Here is a 12,111-nt window from a genome sequence, read left to right on the forward strand (position 1 = left end):
CAGAGACACTCTACCACCTGGGTTGCCCAATAAAGAAGCCTTATACTTGGTAGTTACGTCCCTCGCCGAGTATTATTAGGCTTGAATGTGCTAAACCTCAAACACCAGGATTAATACTGCCCCAGCTCTGACCTTATACTTCTACTACCTCACTATGGCGCATGGACACTATTCAGCAATAATCCCACCTCATGCCCCATTGCGACATCCTCTAAGTTTGTTCTGGCACCCCCCGCTTTGTCACCGAGTCCCGAATTCGAACATTAGGCTGCTTCCCACGGCCGTTGATCTCTCCTCCCTGATCATCGTCAGCATCATTCCCAGCAAGAGTGCCATTTTTCTTGCTGTGCTTCACACGGCCCTTGATCTCTCCTCCCTGCTCATTGTCAGCGTTTTTCCCAGCGAGAGCGTCATCTTTCTTATGGTGCGTCCTATTGCCCTTGATCTCTCCTCCCTGCTCATTGTCAGCCTCATTCCCAGCAAGAGTGCCGTCTTCTTACGGTGCTTCCTACAACCGTTGATCTCTCCTCCCTCCTCATCGTTCCGGCAAGAGCGCCATCTTTCTTACAGTGCGTCCTATGGCCCTTGATCTCTCCTCCCTGCTCATTGTCAGCCTCATTCCCAGCAAGAGCGCCATCTTTCTTACGGTGCTTCCTACAGCCGTTGATCTCTCCTCCCTCCTCATCATTCCCGGCAAGAGCGCCGTCTTTCTTACAGTGCTTCCTACAGCCGTTGATCTCTCCTCCCTCCTCATCATTCCCGGCAAGAGCGCCATCTTTCTTACAGTGCATCCTACGTCCCTTGATCTCTCCTCCCTGCTGCTCATTGTCAGCCTCATTCCCAGCAAGAGCACCGTCTTTCTTACAGTGCTTCCTACAGACATTGATCTCTCCTCCCTCATCATTGTCACTGTCGTTCCCAGCAAGAGCACTGTCTTACTTACGGTGCGTCCTATGGCCCTTGATATCTCCTCCCTGCTCATCATCCCCAGCAAGAGCACTGTCTTACTTATGGTGCGTCCTATGGCCCTTGATCTATCCTCCCTCCTCATCGTCACCGTTGTTCCTAGCAAGGGCACTGTTTTTCTTGCAGTGCTTCCTATGGCCCTTGATCTCTCCTCCCTCCTCATCGTCACTGTCATTCCCGGAAAGCGGTTGTGCTGGCTACCTGTAAGCATCTCTATCGCTCTCTACTGCCACATTGTTTCTGTGCTCAGCACTTGTGGCAGGCCTTGACGCCAACAGCATTATCCTCGCAACCGTCAACCCTTGCAGCCCTCCATGGTTGCTACAGTCTCGCAACATGTTACAAGGCCCCCTTGCTCCTCCCTCACCGAGGCTCCAACACTTTGGACATGCCCTCTCCATCACAAACATTGTCCGCGTCCCTAGGCATCTCACCCTGTCCTATTCCCTCATTAAATGTCTGCCTTTGGTACAAATATTTCAGACTTGATGTTTTGATAGAGGCACCCATAGTCAATTCATGAAATTATCAACATGTCTAATTCTGTATAGTAACTGCCAGTGAAGTCTATTGATTAGCTGTCGGCAACTGGTCAGGCTGGATTTCTTCCTCATCACTAGACTCAACTATCTCTGCACTACTATACATCGTCTTCTTGCAACCCCCAGAGTGAGAATTGTCAGCTGTAGGATGTCCACAGCGCTTCGAGCCTTTATCGGACCGTGTCCGTCGACATCGATCAGTAATGTCACCTCGATCAAGTTTATCATCACGTTCGCGACGAAGCTGCTCAAACTCCTCATCATCCAATACCTTCCAGTATGTAGCACCCGATTCCCACTTTCTTAAGAGCATTTCGAGTTCTGGAAGTGCGCTGGACACCTGGCTGAGGTTAGCAAAGGGATGGAGTCTGGCCATCCTTCAATCGCGACCTGATAGCGTTGAACAACGTTTCGGAAATAGTAGGCCCACTGCATCTTGGCGAGAGGCTCACCAGTCACTTTTTCTGTTGATACAATTAGTTAGATTGTGCAACATCGCAAGAAAATAAGAACTTACGCAATCCACAGTTGATCACGTCCTGAATTGAACCACAAACTTGAGAGACACGCTGTTGGTGATTTTTTGCAGCACCTAGTAAGCAAAAATTACAATTAGATCCAAGGGTAGTATGTGAGGGAAGGAAAATCACACCTTGCACTCCTTGGACAGCAAAGCCCTCCATTTTGCTGATCAGGTCCTGATTGTCAATGCCCATAACGGAACCCATAAAGTTTTTAACACCATCAGTAGTGAAGGTGATTGCTCGAATAGGAAGATCAGTAGAGCCACGCGTCATGTAAAACACAACTTCTGCACCAGTGCGACAGTTGAGACTATGGAGCTAGTAGTAAGGCAACATCAGAAAAAATTTCACTGCAAGTTGAGAGGGCACGTACCTCATTTTCTACAGCCTTGAGGGTTTGAGTGATGTCATTGACCTTGGACTTGGTTGAGACACGAGTCCCAGTGGCCTTCGTTTGCTTCTCCTCTGCATACTCCTTGAGAAGAGCTTCTTGTTCTTGTTCTGAGAGTGCATCGTATTCGGCCTTGTTGTCGCAGACTAGTGTTCGGAGCGTGTCCTTTCCATGCCTACTGCCTGCAAATAAAAATCAATAGTCAAACAAAAATGAGTAAACACCGACCTACTATTTTCTTTCTTTGCGTCCTGGGATTTCTTCCAGCAAAATGCATTCCAAGTGTTGACCTTTGAAAGCTTTGAACGGAGCAATCCATGACCCATGTACAGCTCATTCTCCACACGCCGGATGCTCTTGTGGTGAGACGTAGCAATCGTCCTCGTTGCATCGTTGATTTGACTCCATGCTACATCGAGGGTGTCTTTGAATTGACGAGACTTCTTGTTCCGCTGAAGCTTGAGTGCCGTGCGAGCTTCTTTGCTTAGAGTGACCTTAGGACGAGTACGAGGGGGCGCCTGGACGTGCCTTGAGCGACTCTTGGTGTAGAAAGACTGGATGACCATCGTCTACAGGAGATGATACTGTATCAGTGACTTTTAAGCTCAAGTTTGAATATTTAAACACACCAAGAATTTAGTTATTTATTTTTTCAAGCTCACAACAGAGACATCCAATGTACGGCTCATTGCTAAACAAATGGAGAATGTGATCTACATGTAAAAGAATAAAAGCCAAAACAAGTAAAGCACGCATGAAAAAACAAGTGTGCCGAGAAGCTTGAGAATGACTGTAAGCACGGAAGTTTTCTGCTAGTAGTGAAATTCAATTCAGTATGACAGCAGCAGTAAATTTCAATATCGCTCACCTTGACGACCTCGGGGCTGACCTGCATGACATGAAGGTCAGCAAAGAGGGCCATAGACAGAATGGACACATGCTCATATGACAGATCCCATTTGGGAGACCTGAGCACTGCCTCCCATCGGCTGCTGCGGGCAGTCTGAACTAAAAGACGGAGTTTGGGTAAATTTTCATCCCCCAACCTCAACCGATCAAGTGCGGCGTCCGTATTAGGTCCAATGCTAATGAGCGGCAGCCCATATAATCGAGATTCTTGCTTCAGACTCGGTTCCAAAAACAGCGGGTCAGATGCAGCATCTGCATTCCTGTGTCGGCGAACTGTTGATGGGGATGCAGCATTTTTCTTTTCACGGCTCGCACCGATGTCTGCAACCTCACGAATAGCTGCAGATGGTGCAATGCGTGCCGTAGACGCCTGCAATTCACCTGAAAAGGCTTGAGCGGCTTGAGCGGAACATTGAATGCGCGCCCCAGTGGCCACCATGGGCGCTGGTAGATGCTGCGGGCCCTTGGAACTGATATGGGAGGCTGGAACTTTAAAGTAGAGTCAAAGTTAACAATGGTTAGCGTTATCCGAGTAACCCACACTGTTCAGCTCACATTGTCGTTGTGGTTTGATGTCTTCAATGAGACAGCGTGTGTTGAAACGCTGAAGGTGTGGTATTGCGAACTCCTGGGCAAACGCCTGCACCCAGACCGCAACGTCTCCACCAATCCGCTCAGATGATTCATGGAGTTCACGAGGTGTGATGTAGACGTTGATAGGGAGCTGCTCGGGTGTTGTGCTTGCAGTTGCTTCAGAGCCAGCACATCAAACAAGAACTGAAATTCCACCATCCAGGCGGTCTTGTATAGTTAGCTAGACAAATGTGAGATTTAGCTACATAAAAATGCAGGTGACTCACTGCATCAAACACGTCCTGTAGCGCTGCCTCAACTAGCGCATCATGGCTGAGTGTCCTCTCGTCCGTTTGTTTAGCAGTAGCATTGAAGCTGATGTATGACGGGTGAAGGCCACCAAGTTTCCTAGTATGGTAGTGAGTCCCGTCGATGTGTGCGTCGTGCCTCAACAAAGCTCTAACGGTGAGGCGATCTCAACCTGGCTGGGCTGATATGAAATATCTAAAAATGCTCAACCAGTATAAGTGAGTCTTGGCTCTGCCTAGCTGCTATACTCGCAGAATGCAAGAACGTTCGACCCTAAAGGGGACTGCTACTGAACACAGAACCAGATGAAAGAAAGACCCTTGAAGTGTGATGGATGCGCGAAAGCGCAAGAAGAAAAGCGAAGTGAGCGCAAAGCGCGAGAGAGCGCACTAAGGTAAGCGCGAGCGTGGGAACGTGAGCGCTAAGGCGCGCGTTGTGCGGAAAATACCGGATAAGGAAACGGATAAGGAAGCGGATGTGCAAAGCGAGTGCAAATGCAGAGCGAGTGTTATAACGAGCGCGGATAAAGGTCTAGTATAGGCGGATAACGATAACCATTGGAAACACAAAGTGCGCCCAAGTGGTGACTACTACTCTAAGGCAAAACCCAATAGCGAGGGAAGTACAGCAAAGGGGAGTAATAATGATGGTGTAGTAAGTCAGCAACTTTATACTATGGAAATTGCATCGGAAGCGGAAGGGATAGGAGCAATAAGCGCTATGAATACGTAATGACATGTAATAACGCTGCAATGCTTGTTACAAACCACGAGGCAAGGCATATGTATGATGTACCAATGAGGTGGGTGGAAGAGGGACGTTCCTGGATGATAGGCGATGCAGGGCGCTTAAGCGCGAGAAAGCGCGCAAGGTGCGCGTGTGGGAATGCTGCGCGTTGTGTGGGAAAGTGCAAACATTGATGTGTGCAAAGTGGCGATGCTGGACATGGTGAAGCGGGATGCTTGAGTCGCAGACAGCATGGTAGTGGTTTTGGACGGCTTTGCTAGTGATTTTGCGGGAGTCAACATTGTGGAACCTGTGATGAGTCAAGTCTGCGATTATGTAGTGTGATCTAAGTCCAAAGTGTAGATAAGCGCTGGCATGAATTTTAAGAGATACTGCACACCTTGCGGGTCTGTGAAGTATTGAGTACCCAACAGCAGTCTGTATATCCATTGATGGGTCTTTTCATTCTTTTGGTACAATATCAGTGCATGAGCAGCACAGGAGTGTTGAGTTGCGCAACCGGCAGCAAATTCAATTGTTGATCAATCAATACTAACAACTAAAACGGTTAATGATAGCACGTGAACATTACAGTACCGTTGGGAGTTCATTCAGCAGCAGCCCCTCAGACAACACAAATACAGTTGACCCCATGCCATTCCCAATGACCAGTTTTTACACAAGTTGAGCAAAGTGTTGATGAACTGGTTTATGGTCTGATCACTGACCCTCGAGTAATTGTTTACATGAGTTGAGCAAAGTGTTGATGAACTGGTTTGTGGTCTGATGATTGATCACTGACCCTTGAGTGATTAAGAATCCCCCAGGACGTATCATAGACTCCTCAGACAACATAAATACAGTTGGCCCTATGCCATTCCCAACAACCAGTTTTTACACGAGTTGAGCAAAGTGTTGATGAATCAGTTTATGGTCTGATCGCTGACCCTCAAGTAATTAAGAATCCCCCAGGATGTATCATAACTTCAGACAACACAAATACAGTTGGCCCCACGCCATTCCCAATGACCAGTTTTTATACGAGTTGAGCAAAGTGTTGATGAACCGGTTGTTTTTACATGAGTTGAGCAAAGTGTTGATGAACCGGTTTATGGTTTGATCGCTGACCCTCAAGTAATTAAGAATCCCCCAGGACGATAAATACTGTGTCTTGGGGAGTTTGAGCAGGAAATTTACATTTATGCAGCTGTCTATTTTACATGTACTAGTAGTTACTGACTCACCACTTACCGTCATCATGAACCAAGTCAGTCAGTTATAGAATGTAAGAAGTCGGCCATGTCCTCTGTGACTGTGTTGCGCTCTTCATGGTTAAGAGCCTCAATGTCATTAAATTCTGACGTGAGGGTATCAATATTCTCTTGCTGCGCTGTGATGGAGATTAGCAATGAAATGTACGTGGTTAAGAAAAAAAACTCACCACCACCAACGCCAACTTGTAGCTCTCCCTCTGGATGGACACAGGAACCCTCGCTGCTGGAGGCAGCATTTGCGAGGCGGGTGCCAATACCCCTAACACCAGAGAAACCAAAAATGTTTTCAATCTGACCTAGGCGATGCAGGTGAACGGCATTGATAGCCGCCCGTGAACGCCACTGAGATTTCAGCTCGGCAGCAAGCAATGGGTCGGAAACAAGAAGATTGTTGATGACAAAAGAGGTCTTGGCGGTTTCGTCATGGATAGCAGTACAGAGGCAGCGAACTTCCACATTGAGTCATGTGATGGTAGTTGCCTCGTGATGAGCTGGCTTTGTCCAATCATGGCTTCGGATATCAGTGCGGGAGTTGCGCAACAAGTCAAACTCGCCAAGGAAGCTGTAGTCGACAATGTCCTTCCATGCGATCTTCAGTCTTGGTGGAGTCAGGGCTCCAGCCTGAATGTTGTAGTGATTGATGGCATTGCGAATAGTGTCCGAGCGCCGCTGTAAAGCCTTGCTAATTTGTTGACGTAGTTTATACCCTGGAGAAAATCAGTTATGTGAGTGTGCAAACAAAGAGAAACTCAAAACCTGTGCCCAACAACAAGAGCTTCGAAAGCTCAAACAATCTCATGACCACCAGACGTTCCAGTTCATCCAAGGCAGCACGATATTTCCCTAGTGTTGCTTCCTCCTTGAAACGGCTGTATTCCTCGCCACCAATAACCCATCTTTCATCCACAGATAAGAGCATTTCGCAATGCACTACTAGCGCTTCTGCATTCTGTAATTTAGCATAAGGAGAATCCACACTGATATGGGCTTGCTTGAGCGCTTGATTAATTTGTTCCAGGCTAGTGGCATTGATTCCAGTAAGAGCATTATTACCAGCTTCGCGTGCGATATCCCAGTCAGCCCTAAAAAAAACTTCTCGTCAGGGTTGGACAGAATACCAATTAGAGTTTATGACCTTCGCTCCCCTAGCTCGTCGAGTACCTCAACATAACGAATACATAGCTGGTCTTTGGGAGGCGGATGCTTCAAAGTATCGAGATATGCGCGTTCTTCATCAAAGAATCTGGGAAAGTCACCATCACTGAGACCCAGCTCACATTTGATAGCTTCAAGCTCAGCCGTCAGCGTCTGGACTGATTTCAGGGCTTCTCAGTAATGATTCCATAAAAAAGTGCCTGATCCAGGCCAGATATTAGCATTGCAATCAAGGCATTATTAAATTATAATGACGAACTGAGTACAGCATACTTATCCATGTCCCAAAATGTGTAATGTTCCTCAATGGCTTGATGTCGATGGAAACGGCTCGCGTGCCTCGTGCTACGAGCAAGCTCATTAGATGCTGAGAAGATGTGTTCGCAACCCTCGCCCTCGCTATGACCAGTGCCTGAGATATACATAGGGTGCCAGTTGAGCTGACATCGTCGATTATGCGCATGGCCATGAAAGGCGCCAACCATCATCCGAAATCCAAGTTCACGCGCTCGATCTCCCAAGGAACTATTAGTCAACGTTTTTGAGAACACACAACCAATGTCATATGCACAGCCACCATTTTTCCTGCATACAGTAAGCAGCTTGTCAATGATCGCTAGTGGATACTTTGCACTATCAAATGTGTCAGCCTGCGCATCACTGAGACTAAATGAAAAAGAACCAACAGTTCACCGCTTTGGATCATATCGCACGCGAGAAGAACGAAGCGATGGCGGCAGGATGCAATGAAGATTCCTGACTCATGGAAGACATAAAACATTTTTTCACGTGTTTCTGGGCCCGCATTTCGCCACCGATTCACACACGTGAACGCTCCTGGAATATTTGTGTCAGTAGAGTCATCCTGCCAGTCATCCTCATTCGGGTCCACCTAGAGGATCAGGTTAAAGATAGTTACATAAAGGATGGAAACTTACACATCGGGCCTTGACTTCATTACTGAATTTGTTCACAGCATCAGCATCAACCCAATAATCAGAACGGGCGATACGAGAATCTTCTCGAGGAGTTGTCCCATATATGGCAGAATCCCATCTCTTCAAACTGTTATTTCCATCAATGGACACCAACCACTCGAAATCAAGGGCAGGTTCATCCTCGAGTTTGTAGAAACATGCTGGGCAGGAATTGAGCAAGCGCCAATTGGGAGTATCCTGGTTGAGCACTCGCCTCAGACGCGTGTTCACATGATGAAGGATTTCTAGATAGATGTCATAGGCTGCCGTGAATTGCGTTTTGAGGTATGGTCGGTAGGGAATCTATCAACTCAACATAAATAGACAAACTAGGACAAAGGTTTTGTACGTACATCATGAAGGAAGCACAAAGTCTTGCACTGCACTTGAATACTAAAGTGGGGACATGTTCGGTGAGACTGATGGTAAGCAGCAAGCATACGAAGCGATATTGCGACAGCAGGATACATGGGGGAACACCCAATGTATCCATAGTAGATCAATGTTTCGTTAGGATACTGATGCGAGGGTAAAGGTTGTAGACATGAGCGACATCTTCCTGCAAACAAAATTAATCAAGGCATATGGCATGCAAGAAAACTTACTAAAAATATCGACGAGTTCGATGTTATTGAGGGAAAGTGAGCCACTCCCGTCCGACGGTGGCATATGCGGCATATCTTCAGGTGTTGGCATGCCATCCCTAGAGTTTCGAGAACGGTAGCTTAGGTAGGCGTTGACAAGGCGGTCTATTTGAAGATCCCAATGAGCCGTTTGGGTTTCAACACGTTCGTGACGGGTGCGAGAGTCAATGTAGCGGCTGATACATATATTGAGCATGGCAGAGTAGCAGCAGAAAGAAGTGGACACATACTATCCAGTGAGATCAGCCATCTGATGAGCGAGCCCTTCAAATGCCTCATGCTCCCCACCCGCATGACTGAGATCAAATCCCTCATCTCCTGGTGGGGCTGTATAAGGGACTGCGTCCACGCCCATTCCATGATCTGCCATCATGCTCTCAACCACGCTTCGGTCCTCAGCTGACATCTCTGGTGAAAATGTACTGTTAGAGGAGTATGATAACAGGAAGATTCAACTTACCTTGAATATCAGCTTGGTGACTGGCATCTATATCAGCCATGCGCTGTTGTTGCTTGCCTGCAGTCAGGACTTGCGAGTGGTGGTGGCGCCCTCGGAAACCATGCGAGATGATTGATTTAGAGAGCCCTTTGAGTCTAACAGAGCCTGAGCCGCGAGGCATTGACGCACTCTTGCCACCACGAGGGAGATTTGAGTGGGCCTTGTAACACGTTGGGAGACACCGCTTTCCGGGAACGACAGTGACGATGAGGAGGGAGGAGAGATCAACGGCTGTAGGAAGCACCATAAGAAAGACAGTGCTCTTGCTGGGAATGAGGCTGACAATGAGCAGGGAGGAGAGATCAAGGGCCGTAGGATGCACTGTAAGAAAGATGGCGCTCTTGCCAGGAACGATGAGGAGGGAGGAGAGATCAACGGCCGTAGGAAGCACTGTAAGAAAGACGGCACTCTTGCTGGGAATGAGGCTGACAATGAGCAGGGAGGAAAGATCAAGGGCAGTAGGACGCACCGTAAGAAAGACGACGCTCTCGCTGGGAAAAACGCTGACAATGAGCAGGGAGGAGAGATCAAGGGCCGTGTGAAGCACAGCAAGAAAAAACGGTGCTCTTGCCGGGAACGATGCTGACGATGAGCAGGGAGGAGAGATCAACGGCCGTGGGAAGCAGCCTATGTTCGAATTCGGGACTCAGTGACAAAGCGGGGGGTGCCAGAACAAACTTAGCGGATGACGCAATGGGCATGAGGCGGGATTATTGCCGAATAGTGTCCATGTGCCATAGTGAGGTAGTAGAAGTATAAGGTCAGAGCTGGGGCAGTATTTAATCCTGGTGTTGAGGTTTAGCACATTCAAGCCTAATAATACTCGGCGAGGGACGTAACTACCAAGTATAATTAGGCTTCTTTATCGGGCAACCCAGGTGCACTCTACAGTACCTGACTCCATTTTTCCCCTTTTTCAAACCTACTTAAGACGACAAATGTCCGTCAACACACCTCAGTCTCTCTACCCGTGACTGAGGTGTGTATTATTCCGTTCTCCTTATTGTAACGCTGTACTTACTAGATACAGGCTCGTGTCTAGGTTCGTAGTACCGTGAATATAGTATCTCTACCGTGACCCGTGACTGAGGCTTGTGTCTAATTCTCACCTTTAATACTACTAGGTATATAGCTTGTATAGTGTAATTAAGATTATCACTGGATACTCATGATCATATCAGTACTACTAGATCAGTGTTGATAATCGACGATAAGACAAAATCTTGCGTGAAAGTTGTGTCAGGGTCCAACATAACCAAAAATGAGCGCTCAGGGTGCAACATAACCAAAAACAAACAGTTACTGATGCCAGACCTGAGCTAACCGCTTTCAAAACGCTCGCAAGCACTTGCAAGCGACTTTTCACCGGATCCGCCTTTTTAGATTGGCAGGTTGAAAATTGATTGAGATGATCCCCTCTTGGCGTCGCGTCTGTTTGTTGTTTGTTCCGTGTTTACATGATTTTTTATTATAACCGCTCACCTACTCATATCTAGATCTTATCTCTTACCGTGTCGCGCAATCCCAAAGCCCATAAGCTCATCCACGTTATTCATCGTCTGATTGCCCGCTAGTACTAGTGTTGGCTAGCCGGAGTTGGGCACTTGTCGCGTGAGCAGTGTTACTGATTAGCCGTACCTGCGCGCGCGCCTGATACATATACCTTGCAGAAAATGCGCTGTATTTACATGGACTTGCTAACTGGGCAAATGATATACAATCCCTGCCAGGCTGCCGGAGACTCTGGGCTGAGCGGCATCAGTATCATGTTACTTGATGTTATCCATTTCGTTGGGGTTTTTCACATGTCCCACAGCTATATCGGCTCCAAAGGTAAGTAGTAATTCGAGTGTGTGATGCTGGAACCGAACTCTACACGGCCCGGTAAATATGGGCACAGTTTTCAATTATGGTGCGTGACCGAGTCCGGGCCTCAACTTTTGCCTTGCTTGGTTTCGTCTAGAACACCATGACCTATCAGGGCTTCACTACCGATGAGTTGGGGTCTTCGCAAGCGCCAATCCCCCACTCTCTGGCAACTGGAAGTCGTAGTTGCCGAAACTTTGAACACAGCAATACATTATGGCAGCAGAGACGAGTACTGACGCTGTGGGAAAGGTATATAAGCTCTGCTGCTAGTCCTGGACTAACCGGCGACAATCTTTCTCTTCTTTTAAACGCCCACACTTATATTTGGGAACCATATTTTGGAGATCATGGATGCTCATGCAAAGACGATGATGCCAGTGTTTTACCTCCCAGACACCATGGTCAACTGGCCCTGGCCTCGTACCATCAACCCTCATTTCGAAGATGTAAAAATTGAAGTCGATGCTGCGTTCCGTGATTTCAAGGCTCTGAGCCCCGAGTCACAGAAGGCATTCGACAAGTGTGATTTCGGTTGGTCCGATATCTAGCTCTCATTCTGAACATGGCTGACACGTTCTGTGCTTATAGCCCGACTAGCAGCACTGGCTTATCCGAATGCACCAAGAGGTGTGTACTTCAGTACTGACAACCCATACACCACTGACCGTTTATTTTTAAGAACACCTCCGAATCGGCTGTGAATTGATGAATGTCTACTTTATCGTGGATGAGTACACCGACATCGAAAATGCG

The 12,111-nt window shown here is 47.6% G+C and overlaps 3 protein-coding genes across 3 annotated transcripts; 1 reads left to right on the forward strand and 2 right to left on the reverse strand.

The window, feature by feature from the left end:
* Window positions 1-154: 154 nt before the first annotated feature.
* On the forward strand, window positions 155-1,489 carry DFJ58DRAFT_737990 (uncharacterized protein; the record flags this gene model as incomplete). The annotated part of the gene is made up of 4 exons (XM_041386966.1): window positions 155-424; window positions 481-569; window positions 626-1,169; window positions 1,229-1,489. 4 exons carry the CDS (start codon window positions 155-157, stop codon window positions 1,487-1,489), a joined length of 1,164 nt encoding a protein of 387 aa, XP_041234980.1.
* Window positions 1,490-1,533: 44 nt separating this feature from the next.
* DFJ58DRAFT_737991 (uncharacterized protein) lies at window positions 1,534-5,242 on the reverse strand (the record flags this gene model as incomplete). The annotated part of the gene is made up of 13 exons (XM_041386967.1): window positions 1,534-1,848; window positions 1,899-1,972; window positions 2,026-2,100; window positions 2,161-2,350; window positions 2,406-2,605; window positions 2,656-2,992; window positions 3,086-3,136; window positions 3,188-3,235; window positions 3,292-3,815; window positions 3,888-4,082; window positions 4,122-4,146; window positions 4,193-4,313; window positions 5,130-5,242. 13 exons carry the CDS (start codon window positions 5,240-5,242, stop codon window positions 1,534-1,536), a joined length of 2,268 nt encoding a protein of 755 aa, XP_041234981.1.
* Window positions 5,243-7,614: 2,372 nt separating this feature from the next.
* On the reverse strand, window positions 7,615-9,015 carry DFJ58DRAFT_672380 (uncharacterized protein; the record flags this gene model as incomplete). Its single annotated transcript, XM_041383023.1, has 5 exons — window positions 7,615-8,002; window positions 8,056-8,261; window positions 8,308-8,649; window positions 8,700-8,905; window positions 8,952-9,015. The coding sequence occupies 5 exons, from the start codon at window positions 9,013-9,015 to the stop codon at window positions 7,615-7,617; spliced, it is 1,206 nt and encodes a 401-aa protein (XP_041234982.1).
* Between the last annotated feature and the right edge of the window lie 3,096 nt (window positions 9,016-12,111).

The sequence above is a fragment of the Suillus subalutaceus genome (genome assembly GCF_016647625.1).
Source record: "Suillus subalutaceus strain FC151 chromosome Unknown DFJ58scaffold_430, whole genome shotgun sequence".
NCBI classification, from domain to species: domain Eukaryota; kingdom Fungi; phylum Basidiomycota; class Agaricomycetes; order Boletales; family Suillaceae; genus Suillus; species Suillus subalutaceus.